Source organism: Phoca vitulina, unplaced genomic scaffold (genome assembly GCF_004348235.1).
Source record: "Phoca vitulina isolate PV1807 unplaced genomic scaffold, GSC_HSeal_1.0 scaffold1, whole genome shotgun sequence".
Lineage (NCBI taxonomy): Eukaryota > Metazoa > Chordata > Mammalia > Carnivora > Phocidae > Phoca > Phoca vitulina.
The window spans coordinates 16,404,397-16,421,104 of NW_022589704.1; the positions used below are offsets into that span (position 1 = coordinate 16,404,397).

At 41.5% G+C, this 16,708-nt stretch overlaps 1 protein-coding gene across 2 annotated transcripts in view; it reads left to right on the forward strand.

Annotated features, from left to right (window-relative positions):
• EPHA4 (EPH receptor A4) overlaps nucleotides 1-16,708 on the forward strand; it is a 141,024-nt gene that overhangs the window by 53,061 nt on the left and 71,255 nt on the right. For both annotated transcript variants that reach the window (XM_032401304.1, XM_032401302.1), the window contains exon 5: nucleotides 11,306-11,461. In XM_032401304.1, the coding sequence (XP_032257195.1) occupies nucleotides 11,306-11,461 (156 nt within the window). The remainder of the gene's footprint in view (nucleotides 1-11,305; nucleotides 11,462-16,708) is intronic.

Below are 16,708 nucleotides of genomic sequence, written 5' to 3' on the forward strand. Positions count from 1 at the left end.
ACACGTGTTTCTCTTGATCTGGCCCTGCCTTCAGAACATATTTCATTCTTTCCCAGTCTTCTTTACCACCTTTACTTTTGAATGGAGAAAATGAGCAAGTATAAGATGTACATGCAGTTAATGAGGAAATCACTTCTCTCTCCAGTTGGGCTATGATCTCCCTAGAAAGAGGGTCCTTGTCTAAATCAGCTTGGTGGATGCCTGGATTACCCACCACAGCGATCTGCTGTCGGTTGGCAGTGACTGTCATTTCAATTTCTGGGGTAGGGGGAGCTTCCTGGCTAAGCTCTTTTTCCTTCAGGATTATTCCATGCAGGGCTCGCTTATTCTTGCAGGGACCATTTTTTCTACTCCGTTCCTTCTACAAGCAGGTGCACAGGGAAGGATCCCATCATAGTCTGCAGGCATCTCTGCCGGAGAACATTCCCAAAGATGGGAGGGTGAGCAATGGACTGTTCTGTTCCTGAAAGCAGGAACACATTTCTTGCCTTTTAGTGCTTATAGTATGTGCTCAGCAAATACTCACTATCGTTGTTCCTTTCACTGTTATTATGTAAAGGCTTAATAAATGTTTGCTAACATTTATTTATTTATTTATTTGGCCACATGAGTGGCCAAATGAATGAATAAATGCACATACCTCCTAATGGGGGAACTTTTTACATGATAATGCTAATCACACAGGCATGCACATGGGGTAGTGTAAGTGGGAGTGAAGACCAGCTGCTTCCTTTACTCAGTGCCTTGACCTGGTATTTGTAATCAGTGGATATGAAATGAGCCGCTAGTCTTTATGGACCCCAAATATCAAAGGGTGAAGAAGACAATAGGAAAACTCATCAAAAAGCCTGGCCCTCTCTGAAATGTCACGGGTAATCAAGTTCGGTGTTAATGGCTTCAGATTTGCATGTCGTCGCTGTGAATGATGTACTATCGGTGGTGAAGATTGATAGTTTATATGGCCAGGCTTATTTAAATCTTTCAAAAGTATTCCCTTCTATTTTCAGTAATTTTATATTCAAATTCAAGGCAGAGATTAGGTGTTTTTAAAAATACGATTAAACACGTTCTGCATTTAGCTCATCTTAAAGTAGTTTTTCTTGATTGCTTTTCTTTATAGTGTGGTCATTTGTGTTTTTGGCATCCATTTGTTTGCTTTCTTAATATGAACTTTAATGCGTTAGAAAAGCCAGTAAGCTTAAATTTTGTCGTAACCTTAAAATACTATTATAAGTCATTCAATTAAGTTCTGCTCAGTATACTTGAATTTATATCTTCAATAGGATCCATACATTGAAAACGAAAGTCAAATTAATATTTCCTTAGTCGCAATGTTTACTAAAATAGTTAGGGTCATTGACATGTGAAATTTAGGTATGAGATAAAGGGGAAAAATACAAAATTTATAGAGTTTATCTAGGGATTAGAATGTTTCCCTGAATATTGTTTTTCAAGGCAATCTTAAAATCTGTGATCTTTTTTTTTTACATAGACAATTTTCAGTGCCCTAGGTGGGATGATAAGAAAAGGGCTTAGAGTAAGAATACGGAATCTTTATTTAGCAAACTACACAGTAAAAAAGAAATTATTGTGATTATAATAATAATCATAAAAAGTAATTCTCTGTGCTGCCTTCTATTTTAAAATTCTCATCCCTTATCAAGCTGAAATAATTTGTGTCTAACAATGCTCTATTATGATGCATTACAAATTCATAGTAACTCCATCTTAGATAGAATAGTCATGATCAAACTAAGTAAAAGTTTCTAACTGCACCGTGATCAAACCTGGTAGCAACCTCTGGGCTTTAGAACAAACAGAATAGATTATGTCTTTTTCAAAAAATCCTGAAGCCGCCCTTCACTTTATCTATCACTCAAGTGACTTATATCTGTATTTGGAAGCCTGATTGCCTTTGCTGGAGCCCTTAAAAATTCCCCCATGAGGGAGAGCCCCAGGCGGACCAGCCAAAAGTTGCAGGTACAAAGATGGCAACTAGCAATCTTCACTCCCATCAGTACCTTTACACGATATGGAGGGCCGCACAGAGTTTCTGACAAGAGAATGAGGTCTTGTTCATGTGCGGAGTCTACTAATTAATTCCATGTTTAATTGCACTTTTGTCTACTTTGGACCTTCTGTTGTTGAAGTTGACTCCCTCCAAATTCACCAAAGAGAAATAGCTCCTCGTGTAATTAGATTGTCTGTTTTCCGGGCAAGCAGAGAAAATAATAAGTTATTTCTCCCTTGCATTCTTCTTGTTTGTGTTCAATAATTTTTATGGAGTTAATTTAAATTGAGCAAGCTTTATGTGAACTTCCTTCCAGAGGATTTACTGCATCTTATGTGAAAACCGTCTACGTCTGACATTTTAGAATTACCCACCTATTTATGGGATTATACTGCGTTCTGTTCTTGAAAGAGCAAGTCAATTTTCAGCATAGATTTTTCGGTCATTTCCCCCCCTCCCTTTGTCTGTTTTTATGAAAGCTAGCTCCCAAGTAAGAGTGTAAACAATAGAAGGAGGTGGAATGTAGAGAGTAGGACAGAACTGTGGCCTGCTGGAAGAGATGGTCTGGGTCATAAACGACCCGTGAAAAGAAGAAACCTCAAAAACCCAACCCAATAGTTTATTTCATTCTAAAAATGTGTTTCCATATTTTTAATAAAAATCTACTTTTACCTGATAATCTATCTTACCTGTCGTCACTAAATGGGCTGCAGATGCTATGAATGAGAACGAGAAAGTTTGCTACATCATGTTAGCAGGAGGAATGAAAGAATATGGATAAGTTGTCTTGCAGTGTTTTAGAAATGAGATCCAGTACTGTGTAAGATACATGGATTATCCACACTCTCATCTGGTGCAGGCCCCCTACATGACGCTGTAGTGAGATCACGTGACCCTTTTGGGGGGGGGCTGATACAGGCCAGACACCCACCTTCACTCCGCTCTGGTGTCTCATTTCCTCATTGCACCAGCCCCGCATAAGAGGACGTCGACGTCAGAGTAGGTAAAGTTTGTTCTAGTTCACGCAGCCAAGAAATGGCAGGACCAAGGACCAAATCCAGGTCTATACGTCTCTGGACCAAAGTGTGGGCTTCTCCCACACTGTCCCCTGCTGCCCCTGCTATAAATTACTACATACTCTAAAAAGAAATCAGACAGTGAGGAGAAATGTGACATAAAAAAAAAAATAACCAGCGATTTACTTTTTGCCTTCGTCATTCTTTACTTTCACTTATGATCTTGTTGTTGATGAGTATGCAACATCTCTGTCGCAAATGTCTTTCTAAAATGTCCTTTCTAAACAGATGTCCAGTCTGTTCCTTTATAAACTTGATTAAGGTGACCCCAGTGAAATATTTTCATTTCTGTTTTCACCATCTCCCCAGAAGCCACTTCAAAATAATATTCTGAGGAGACTGAAGAACGAAACTCACCAGCATCAGGGCAGATCCTTCACAACAATTTTGTGCATCTCTCACGTATTACTCAGTTTGGTAGAGGAAGCGGCATGAATGCGATAAACGTGATTTTCTGGTCTTTCAGAATCAGAACACAACTGTCTTTCAGAAAATAATTTCTCCAGAGTGCATAAAAGATCTCTAAATAATTGTTCCACTATTTAATAATTAAAAACAAACAAACAAACAAAAAACCCCTAAACACCTGTTTTTTCCATCCTGAACTTACTATCCAGATAACAGAAGAATGTTCTTAATTCTAATAAACAAGAATTAAACATTCCATTTAATAGTTCTGAAGCACTGTATCAAAAGAAACAGTGATCAGTTCATAGTACTGATATCAGAGGAAAACTACTTATTTGAGATAGTGATAGTTCAGCAAGTTTCCTTTGGATTTTGGATTAATCCATTTTTTGAAATATTCTTTTTTTTTAAAGATTTTATTTGTTTATTTGAGAGAGAGAGAGAGCATGAGCAGGGGGAAGGGCAGAGTGAGAAGCAAACGCGGGGCTCAATCCCAGGACCCTGATATTAGGACCTGAACAGAAGGAAGACGGCTTAACCCACTGAGCCATTCAGATGCCCCTATTTTTTTTATTTTTAAGTAATCTCCACCCCCCAGTGTGGGGCTGGAACCCACAATCCCAAGGTCAAGAGTCACACACTCTACCGACTGAGCTTGCCAGGCACCCCAGATTAATCCATTTTTATAAAGACATTCCACAGCAGGCTCTGTTCTATAATGTTGGCGTTTTTACAAGGTGCAATTATACTGGTTTGAAGAATAATTTCAATTTCATAAGGAAGTCATTCATTCCTTAAATTTCAAAATATTTCAAATTTCTGGCATATTCTCTCCCGTCTCCAAAACCAATTACAACCCCCCTGCCAATAATTAGGCCCTGTTTTCATTCCCTGTAGCACGTGGGTACTGAAAAAGGAGGAGATACTTTTACCTAATTTGAGATGAAGTGTACTTTAACATTTTTACTTAGAGATGGGTCTGTTTACGGATGGGCAGTCGTTCTCAGAGTGCGATGCCAGGGCCAGCAGCGATGTCATCAAACCTGGCAATCCAAATGCAAGTTGTCAGGCCCGATCAGACAAACCGAAACTTGGATTGGAGTCCAGCAGTTGGTCTTTATACAAGTCCTCCCAATCATTCTGATGTATGTTCAAGTCTGAGAGTGATGGCTACTGGGAATGGAAGCTCAGCATCCTAGCCGAATTTGGGCTCAGGTCATCCTCACTTTGATGCCTCCTTTTAAATCAACTGGTGTCCCAAACTAGAGCTTAGGCCCCAGTAAGAATGACCTAAGATACCAGTAATACCTTTCAAAGTGCTTGAACACTCCTCTGGCCCATGCATATCCTTGAGTTGGGTGGGGAGTAAACCCACCTTCACTGGCAGAAGGCTAACGCAACATTTGTTCATAGGCCTCGTAAATGCAAAGCATCTCAACTGCTCTTTTAGGTGTTTGATGATTTTAGTGGCTCAGAAAGCAAAAATCAATGTCATTCTTTTACTGTATAGAGGAAAACAACTCAAGGTCAGGATTCCCAGGAAATAAAACCTTAAACAATGTAAAGTTAAAATCAGTCATAATGTCTAATTGCAAAAATTCAAACAGTCGAAGAGACATTGCCCCCCAAATGGAGGAGGAATATCCCCCAAATCAGGCTACATCGTTTAACCAAGAAAATCAACTTCAAAGTGGATTTACTTAATAATAGTACTGAGTCAAATCAGTTTTCCAGGAAGGTGACGGATGGAAAGTTTACTCTTTTGCAGCAGTGGTAAGAAAGTGGTTTTTGTTCAGCTTTGCTGTTCAAAACTAAGTGAGGCCTTGCACGGTAACAGAGACTACAGAACCTTGGATTCCAGACTTAGTCCTGGAATGCTCTAGAAGGAACTACTGGCAAGTCATTCATCTCGAAAAGGAGAATATTGGACTAGATCAAGTGTCAGCAAAGTATGGCCCTCAGGCCTGCCACCTGTTTTTGTATGGTCTGAGAGCTAAGAATGTTTTTTACAGACAGCATTTGCAATCAGTTTGATAATATGGAACATTTTCTTTGAAACCTAACTAAGTGAAATGTTATCTCTCTAGAAAGTAAAGCTGTATTTTTTTTTTTTTTAAGATTTTATTTTATTTATTTGACAGAGAGAGAGAGAGAGACAGCTAGAGAGGGAACACAAGCAGGCGGAGTGGGAGAGGGAGAAGCAGGCTCCTGGCCGAGCAGGGAGCCCAATGCGGGGCTCGATCCCAGGACCCTGGGATCATGACCTGAGCCGAAGGCAGACGCTTAACGACTGAGCCACCCAGGCGCCCCTGTATTTTTTTTTTTTTAAATGACTTTGTTATTACTACTATATTTTGAATTCCATCAATAAAAAAATTAAAGAAAATTTGTTAGAATTTTATCTTATAAGTACCTCTTAATATTCTTGGTATGACTCTTAAGCCTAAATTCTTCAGCTATCTGGCTCTTTACAGAAATGTGTGCCAAGGTTCCTTCAAAGACTCAATGTTCAGATATTCTCAATGAATATCAGTAAAACCAGTTGTGGAATGCAGATGAATTGGACGATGTGGATTTGCCAGTGCTTGGCCATGTTTTGCTATTTGGGAGTAGAATATAATCAGAAGGACCCAAAAGTAGAGCCCCGTTTCCCTCTGAACAATTTCCCTGCCCATCTTCATCCATAAGCATAGTTATTCAGTCCACACCGCCTGGGTTAGAAAACCAACCGTGCCTGGGGCAAATCCTTCATTTTCTTTGCCCCCGTTTTCCCATCTATACTGTGGGAAATCTGTTCATATTCACAGCTTCCCCAAAGATAACTGGGGCTTGCATGTTGTTATAAAAACTTCAAAGCGGAAACCTATTTGACAGATTGTTTTCTTTTCCCATCAATTTTTCTTAAATTATTCATAAAATAGTCTAGCAAGTGAACAATTAATCAGAGAACTGATTCGATAATGCCCTTTAAAAATGACTCTGATATTTCTAAAGCGGATTCCTAAAGCTACCGAATCTGCTGTAGAGTCAGGACGCACGAGGCGAGTTCCCAGAGAGCCTGTTTGGAAGTGTGTGCCTCATACCATACCTACATGAAGAGCTTGGAGGGACCCAGAGGCTCCCCACAGCCAAAAGTACCCTGGAGACTAGTTTGCCTGAAAGGTTCAACTTTTCTCTAGGGAGCCACTGCTGGAATTTCAGCTTTGACCTTCTGGGGACTCTGTATTAAAATGCAAATCTGTCACCTAGGAAGGTAATTTTTAACCCATTTGTGTCTATTTGCTAGTACTTTAGCCCAAATTAGGTTTTTCAAATTAGCTAGATGGCTGAGAGCAGCACTTAAATACTGAAACCAATCAGATTCTCTGAGATGGGCTCAGGCTAATCTTTATTAAGGGACTCAGGTGATTGTGATAAGAGCCCCAACACTTTTGGCCCCAAGCATTTGCAAGAGTCCCCGTGCACGTGCGCGCATCCACACCGGACTTAACGTGGCCGACTGGAGAGTAGCTCTGCCAGCAAGAAATATGAGGCAAGTCACTCAGATAATTTTAAGTTTAGTAGTCACATTAAAAAAAAAAAAAAGGTGAGATCTAAAAGGTGAAATTAAATTTAATGATACATTTTTTTAACTTGTTATACCCGCTATATTACTGCTTCAATATATAATCAGTATAAAAATTATCAGTAAGACACTTTCCTCCTGCAGTGCTCTTTGAAATCCGGCGTGTATTTTGTACTTAAAGCCTGTCTCAATTTGGACCAGCCACATTTTAAGTGGTCAGTAGCTGCCTATGGCATAAAGTGGCCATCTTCCTGGCCAACGCAGCTCTGGGAGCCTTGAATTGGAAACTGGTTCGCAGATTGCAAAAGCGTGGCTGGTGAAGACAACCACGGGATGGACAGTGGGGACGAATGAAAGTTGGGACCATCCTCAGTTCTTCTGTACTCAATTATATCTGTCACATTTTTGCTGAAGGTCAGTGTTAACCCCATGTAACTACATAAAAACTTTAGAAAAACAGGAGCTGGGGTTAGGTGCTGACGCTACCACTTAATTGTGTGCCCTCCGGCAAGTTACGTAAAACCCTCAGTTTCTTCACTTGCAAAATGGGAACAGAGATAAAGCCTCAGGCTCCCAGGGTTGTTGTGGAGAGTAAATAAAATAATGCACATAAACACCATAAATGCTCAAGAAATGCTTGCTATGTCATTACTGTTGCTGTTATTAACTATTTTTACAAATCAAAATTGCTTAAAAATGAACTATAAAGACAGTCCTTTTTGATTTCTGTAAAAAAGAAGGAAAATGGCCATAACATTGATATACAATCCTTTTAAGGAGTAGGCTTAACTAGCTGCTTAAATTGGGCATTGCATCTCATGTAAATCATCTATGCACCAAGAAATCCTGAAGATACTACATTACCTTCAGAACATTTTTGGTTTTGTGTTTAACCAGAAATTATTATGTTTAAAGATTCCACAGGGAAACTTCTATAGAAGACTATCCTAAAATGCAACTCGTTATGAGACTGGGTGAGCCAATGAAAGAAAAGAAAAGAGTTTTTCTTCTTCTTCTTGTCCTCATTTATCTTCTCCTTTTTTTTAAAGTCAGCAGAAAGAACTAATTAAGGCAAAGCTAAAGGAAATGAATTCAAAGTTCGCACTGCACATGTGAACTAATCTTCCCACAATGACATGTTTGAAAGGCCAAATAAGGCGCTCCTTCATACTGTCCCCCAGCAAGGGGGCAGAAGGAGTTGCACTCACTCTTGGGTGTACAATTTGACTCACTACTGACTTGCTTACCAAGCCATTACCATTCCAAAATACAGTGTAATAGTTCTCACCTATGGGAGAATGATGGAAAATCACAACGTGTGTCAATGCTTGCTATACCAAACACACCTTTCATGGGGATTTTGTTTAGAATGAAAGATGTAGTGAAAAGTTTAAGATGCAGATAAGTGGTGAATAAACAAATATGGGATGTACTTACACATTCATGCACCAAAGGCTGGAAGGCTGTGAACCACGAGAGCAAAGAAATGTAGTCAACCATCAATTTAGTAGGTCATTTTGAATGTAGGCAGCAAAATGGCCGTGTGCATGAAAAACCACTGCTATATTTTGAGAGATCCTTTCTAAGAATCCTGAAATATTAATAACATGGTCTTAATGTAGTTGGAGACAAAGGAATGTGTTAGGGGCTGCAAGGTTGTCGAGAATAGCACAATGACAATTGTGTACTTTTGCTTGCGCTGGTAAAAGCTGGAGGAAAAGAGAGTAAAAATAGGGTGTTTAGAGAAGGGCAGCCTTCAATTTTCCAAATAGGTATAAAAACTCCGTATTCCCCAGATGAATTCACATATACTTATTCTCGCTAACACATTCATGCCAGCTTCAAGGGCACGGAGAAAAAGCATAAAGTCGCGATCTCAGTTTTTTCTTTAAATTAACATAAACATACAACTCATTTTTGAACTTCAAACAATTCAAGACATCCTATAATTTGACTTTTGTGAATAATGAATTTGATTTTTTAACTGGAAGTAGTCCGATCAGTGTAGAAGTTGAGGAAATAGGAATACTCTGTTTTTCTCTTCCTTACCACTTTTTGAATGTGCTCTGTTTTCATGTGGCAATGAATCCATCAGGGGCCACTTTTTCTTGTCAGTCTTCCACTTCCATTGTGAGATGTCAGATTTTGATGCCCGATGGAAGGGAGGTGCATAAGCATCATCAGGAATGTGGAGAATTTTCATCCAATATCCAGATGTGAAAAAATAAAAGCAATTTATGCCTTCTCAGCAGTCCTCGCACCACCAAACCTAACACCAGGTTTCTAGCACTTGCTTTGTTGTCTGTGACTGAGTGACAGAGTGACAGACAGGTCCCAGTGGGTTTGTTTCTGAATTCAGGCACCCGTCATGTTTGATGTGGGAAGGACAAGCTTGACCCTCGGTGCATCTTCCTCCCAAAGCTGGCGTTGCTGATTTTAATCGAAACCCTAGGGCCATCTTGAGCATGACCAAGGAGCACCTTGCATATTGAACCATACCTAATTATGTGATGTGTATAAACTTGAGACACATAAATCTCAGTCATTGGAGCAACTTGTTTTTCTAAGATTCTCCGGTCCAGTGAAAGACGAAAGCAAATAAGGGAGAGATTGATCTCCCAGCGCTTTTTATTGTTGGTGCTGCACACGTCATAAAGTTTTGGCTCGTTAAAGGAAATTCCATAAACAACTTTAGTTAATCATAGTGAAGTAACTGTGTTGCCTTTCTGGAGCTTCTGCTCAACTCCCTTTCCGCTTGCCATTACAAGAGCGTGATTAAGAAAATACCAACAGGATGTGCAAGAGGGAGGAACAGACTTCCCCTGGAAGCCGTATAGATACTTGACGGATGAGTCATGAGACAAGCCAATGTGGCCATATCTCCTTAGAGGATCAAGCAGTTTCGTGAAGCTCTTTTTTTATCTACTCACTTGAGTAAAATCTGCTGGGTTGCTGGCATGGTGGGTCTCCTTTGGTGGTTGGGCTGATGGAAAATGCCTGATGTGTCCTTCTCCCAGCTGGTATTTTTGATAGTTGAGGAACATCTTAAGGATGAGATACATGGAGAAAATTGAAAGTGAATCGTACTGGAAAGATTGTGGGTAACTGTCATCTTTTTTTTTAAACTGCTGGTCTTATGAAAAACTTGATTTTGGACAGCCTTGTCACTGTGGGTTTAATACTGATGGTGTTGGTCAATTTTTATTTCAGGTTGAGACGGATTTGGGAGGTGGTGGTGAAGGGCATAGGGGAGAAAAAGGGGCGAGTAAGGCCCTATTAATAATTTTTTATTGTGAGGTTTCACAGAATTATTGAGATTTTCCACATTAGTAAAAGCAGTTCTTGGTGTCAGTGGGATGTTTGCAAAGATGAAGTCATGGAAAGCATGTCAGGTGCATAAAGAACTATATGGCCCATGTTCTCTGCAGCAGCCCCTTAGGGTGTGTGTGCATGAGGAGGAAGGGGGGTGTTGAAAAAATGGAGAGGGAAAAACAGGAGGGTTTAATTAATTGGAAAATCAACATAAAATATCTGCTGATCTTAAAAAAATCTTAACGTATTATATTCCACAATCTGCGGTTGGGACTTTATATTAATTTCCCCTGAAATTATGACTATGTCTTACCAACTCTTTTTTTTTTTTTTTTTTAATGCTTGGTTGCCTTTACCTGCAATTAGGAAGCAATCAGCAATAATTTTTTGTAAGGACTTGGATACACTTCCAACTGTTGGTTCAAGACCAGGCTCTCAGCTTCCACAGCATGTAGCCAAGAGTATAAGCTTTGGGGGCAGAATGTTTGGCTCAGAGCTGGTCCCTGACATTTACCTGATGCATGGTCTGGTACCAAGAATGTCGTGTTCAAAGCTGGTCTTCCTCATTTCTAAGGTAGAGCTAATCACAGTGCCTGTGCAAAAGGTGTTATAGGGATGGGACAGTATTGTGCATATAAGCAACGTATCTGCATGTGGGAAGCACTCCGTAAACTTAACTGTAATTTTATTGATGCCACTGGTTTTAAGAACGTTTCCTCCATAGGGCTCCTTGCCACCTGATCAGGAACATAACGATTTAAAGAGTGACTGTAATTAATTAATGGTTTTGGTTGCTTTACCTGCCTCTGAAGCCAGGTGATCACTGGCGGTTAAGAGAAATGTCTCCTTTCTTCTGAATCAAGGAGATGACATTTTGCTTTCTTCTGTTAGCAGTGGTTTTATTCTTTGTTTGTTTTTTCTTCTTGCCCGTAGCCTGCAGAATTGGATATTACAAGGCCCTCTCCACGGATGCTACCTGTACCAAGTGCCCACCCCATAGCTACTCAGTCTGGGAAGGAGCCACGTCGTGCACCTGTGACCGAGGCTTTTTCAGAGCTGACAGTGATGCAGCCTCGATGCCCTGCACCCGTAAGTTGTGTGCTTCTGTCCTATTTCTTCGATGGCAACAGCTTTCGTTACCACCTAGCAGGGCACTGCCAGGCCTTCTCCCAGGATAACCGTGCAAGGGGCAAATTAGATCAAATATGAATCTTTTCTTATTCAAAGCAGGGGAGATGCTTGTGAGAAGCAAGGCTGTTTCTCGCCGTTCTGGTTGTCTTCGAAGCACACAGCTGCCCACAGACTACTCTGTGGAGCAGAGATAGAGCATTCAGGGTTTGTCTGACAGTGTAATTAGAGCTGAGATTGGAATTTCGAAATGGCTTTAGCGTTTCCTCTAGGAGTCTTGGGGAAGCCTGACAGCTGCGGGGGGAAACAGGTACAGGGCAGGGTTCCGAGGCTGGGATCACACGTGGGCTGTGGTTTCAGTTCTGGGCACTGACGTCATGGCTTGCGTTGTCATTACCCTTCTTCCTTCTTTCCTCATAGTTTCGTGTTCATAACATTTAGGCCCAGATCCTAATAAATGCCTGTTTAATGACAGGCACTCAATAAGTGCTGGGCTAATGAATGGACGGGGTTGGCACCTTGGTATGCAGGGGAGCAGGGAAATCTGTTCTCACACTTTCTATGGACAGTGCTCCTGGTGTTGCCATTTCTTTCACGTGCACTGTGGGCTTCACAGACCCTGCGATGGCTGTGACCTTGACCAGAACAGGGAGTGGTGGGACCAGGCGTTCCACCCATGGTGCTCCCATTGGGTGAGTCAGTGTATGGAGGGATGGAGCCCAGGGCCAGGCACACAGGATTCCCACAGGTTTGAGCTTTGTTTTCCAGCCCGCCCAGTTAGGAGCTAATTCACTTATTTAGTCTTTTAAATTTCAGCCTTGTTTCCTCATCTGTAGAATGGAGTTAATAACAGTACCTCCGCCATGTTGTTGTATTTAGTGCCCTCATGTTGGTTACATAGTATATAAATGTGTAAAGTGATGCTACTCAATATATTTTAGCGTTTACTGTGTTTATGACTATTACGGATTTGTTCCCTATTACAAATTCCATCTTGGCTGGCCTGGAGCCAACATCCCCCTCCAAATAGAAGTATTTTCTGGTTTGGGGGCACTTGGGCTGGCTGTGAGGCCATCGTCTTAATTCAGTCAAGTATCACCTCTAAAGGGAATGGGAAGAGATTTCAGATCCATCCCAATTGGCTGAGGTTGGCATACCCTCCAGAGTTTCGATTCCTTTTTTCTTTTTTCTTTTCTTTTCTCTTCTCTTTTCTTTTCTGTTCTTTTCTAAGATTTTATTTATTTATTTGGGAGAGAGACAGAGATAGCGCGAGAGAGCACAAGTGAGGAGGAGAGAAGAAGCAGGCTCCCCACTGAGCAGGGAGCCCGACGTGGGGCTTGAACCCAGGACCCTGAGATCATGACCTGAGCCGAAGGCAGACGCTTAACTGACTGAGCCACCCAGGTCCCCCCAGAGTTTCTTTTCTAGCCAGAGATGACGATGACAGCAGTAGAAAGAACCATTTTAAAATGATGCTCAGGTAACGTATCAGGCACTTTCAGGAAACCTTATCACAAGGCTCATGTTACAACAAATCTATAAAATAGACATTATCTTCATTTTATAGACGAGGTAACTGCCAGCTCAGAGATGTTAAGGAACACACCCAAGGCTCCACCCAGCTTGATGAAAGAGCCGCACGACCGGAAGGCTCACCTAGTTTGGATCGTTGGCAGGCTCTCTTGCCCACTCCCCCAGGTCGAACACAAACTTCCTCCAGAGGGAAAGAGTATACTAGGACCAGCCCAGAATACTGGGCACGGATTTTCTCATTTTCCGTTGCTTCTCTAGACTAAGTACTTTCTCTGGATAGCCATGTTTGACAAGCTCAAGTCCCAGACTTTTTCTTTTCCAAGTATCCTCATCCTTTGTTCCACGATGTGTGATTAGGGTAATGGTACACTCTCCTTCTCTGTCCACACCCGCTGCCAACAGTTGTCCAGGTGTGGGATTTTAGGGCACGGCAGCAAACCCAAAGGGCAGTATTGGGGACGGACAGTGTGATGGTTGTCTTTAACTTGCAGCATGCAGTCTACCACCTACTTTTCATACAGATAGAGCCTTCCAGAGGTTGGGGCTTGACTGTGTTATGAACCTCACAAAATTCATCTTTGATGGCAAGATGGACTGGGTCTTGCTCCTAGGTATTTTAAGTCTCATGATTCTGATCTGTCATGCAGCCTTCTAGAACCACGGGCCAATCACTTAGCTACTGCAGCTTTACTACGTGGGAGTTTTGGGAGACCCCAGAGGTCACCACCTGCCTGAGTTACTGGAATGCTTTGCCCTGTGTGTCAAAGTGCGGTAGCTGAGCCCTTGGCATTCTTATGTTTGTGTTGGAATAAATTGTTGCCTTTATCTTGAGGATACAAATGAGAAAAGGAAAATACGGATTTCAGCAACTGGGGGCACCAAAAAGTTTAAGAACTAAAGCAACTTTTTCATTTTTCACAGATTGCTTTCAGTGATGTGAAGAGAGGAAGACTGGGGGCTCTTTGTATCATTGATAAAAGGTCCATGAAAATACCAAAGCGATCTGTGATCTTTTTTGCTCCTGCTCCATCCTCTTGGAACTCTGCCTACATGGCACTGACTCAAGTGCTTTGCGTTATTCTAATGTTTATTGAGTCAAGAGGAAGCACAGTACTGTTAACACCACCAAGTTCTGAGGTTGTTAAACCGCTCCAAACTGCAGCTTACTCATCTGTCAAATAGGATTCTCAGCGTCTACCTGCAGGGTTGTTTTAAGAGTTTAGTAAGAAAATAGGGGCGCCTGGGTGGCTCAGTTGGTTAAGCGACTGCCTTCGGCTCAGGTCATGATCCTGGAGTCCCGGGATCGAGTCCCGCATCGGGCTCCCTGCTCGGCAGGGAGTCTGCTTCTCCCTCTGACCCTCCTCCCTCTCATGCTCTCTGTCTCTCATTCTCTCTCAAATAAATAAATAAAATCTTTAAAAAAAAAAAAAAAAGAAAAAAGAGTTTAGTAAGAAAATACTTGTAAAGGTCCAGCACATGGGAGGAAGCTAACAAATGTTTGTCCCTTTCTTGTGTCTCCAGCTGGTCACTGCCTCCCCCAGACTAGCTCCAGAGCACATTGCCATGCGTCTGACTGCCTCTCTACGCTGCTTTTCTCACTTGACTGTGAAATTGAATTACCCAGTGGCTGCACAGCACTCCAGAATCTCTGCGGAAAAGACTTGGGCATCAATATTTTTAAAAGTTGCCCCCGTAAATTATACTGTAAAGACAAAGTTGAGACCACTTCTGTACAGAGTTTATTTTTAAGTTTTTTTTTTTTTTTTTCTTAATTTAATAGACATTAACTACAGAAGACTCTTAAGGCCTCCTTTGAGACAGGGATCATTAAGGAGGTGACCGTATTTTGCTAATAGGTATACCAGTAAGTTAGGCAGCAGAATAATCTATTCTAGTTTACGGCTCATTCTAGATTTCTCCCTTCCTGCACTGTCCACGACTGTGGCCACTAGACACATGTGGCTCTTTAAATTAAAACTGAATTTTAAACTTGAGGTTAGTAGTTTTAGTTTCTCACTTACGCTTGCCATGTTCCAAGGGCTTGATAGCCACATGTGGCTAAAGTGACCATACTGGACAGTCATGGAGTATTTCTGCCATCGCCAAAAGTTCTGTTGGACAGCGCTTAGTAGGCATTTTGATAGAGAAGCCAGTGGGAGTTTCTCTAAGAACCTTTTGTTCAAATAACCCAACACTATGAAGCCCTTCCCCCATGCCTCACCCCCAGCTTTATCGGATTCTTTTGACAAGATGTGGGGATGGGAAGGAACATAAACATCAGGGATCCTTTCAAACTGATTCCAGCTTTTAATCAGTTCTTACCAGTTGGTTAAGCCAGGTGACAAACCCAATTCCCTTGTGCTGACAGCCATGATAATCAGGCACCTTCTTTGTTCATTATGCTATCTTTAACCCCAGCATTCTTATGCAGCCCCGCATTTAGTGATCACTCACTGTGACGGCACACTAATGAAGAAATAAAACACACTCTCTGAGACTCATTCTTCTAGCCAAAGAGAGACTCTGCTCCACTGGTTTGTAAAATCAGGTTTTTGTTCACTTGGAGAACGATTAGACCAGGTGAATACAAGCGGCATTGGCTAATTTGGAAGGAAACCCCTAAGAAGTTCTTCATACCATCTACACTGCTTGAGAACTTCAAAGCCTTGAATGGTAAATAAACTTGATTTTTAGGAAGACTTCTCTTGGAGTTTCTGTCTAACGTTCACATAAATGGCTGCCTGTGGATTAGACAGTGCTTCCATAGAAGCATCATGAATATTTTCAAGAAAATAATCCACACCTGTTAGAATAGAGAGTCAGAAAAGTGCTTCGTAAGTCTGAAGGGGTGTAGAAATCTCATGGGAGTCACCTGGGGTTCTGCATTTCTGACACATTCCTGGATGCTGCTGAGGCTGCCGGTCTGTGGATGGTCTTCACGTGGTTAGGCTTTAGATCCTTCCTGCTGGATGGCAGGAGATGGGAGACCTTTTTCCATGGCTATGCTTCAGCTCAGCAGTGACTCTAGGAAGATATTGCAAGGGTCGTGAACATTCTTCCTTGATGGAAATGGAATACTTTGTCTCCCAGAAAGAAAACCCAACCCGGTTCGGAGTTACATAATCAAAAACACCCACCATGGAGCTTTGTTTATTTGTTTGTATTTTCTTCTCGAGTCCCCATCAAGTTACTGCCTGAGACACGTATATCCATCAAGAAAGGTGACGGCAGTTTTGTGACACCACCAGAGCGGCAGACCCCGAGACCTCTCTATACACAAGGATGCTGTTTAAGCTGATGAAGGCATTTTTATGTCATGAATCATTTCTTAGAAGGAATTCGAATGTGATTTTCATTAATGAAATCAACATCCTTTAGCTCTACGGAGACCCAGCCCCTCCCCTCCAGATCTCCTTCACCTTCTGCTTATCTTTCTGGGTAGTCAGGAATGGGGTCTGACCATCAGCAATGTTGAGAGAAGTCAGCCACATTCCTTTGCAGGAAGACTTTGATTACTTTAGTTATTGAGTTGCTTGTTCATTGGTTATAGTGAGAAAGGTCTTTGCTCCCCCCACCGGTAGATGGAACCGATATTACAGTTAAAGGAAATTTTCTAACCCCTTATTGTGCTTCAAAATGCACTAGAAAAGAAAAAATGCCTTATAGAAGAAGTAA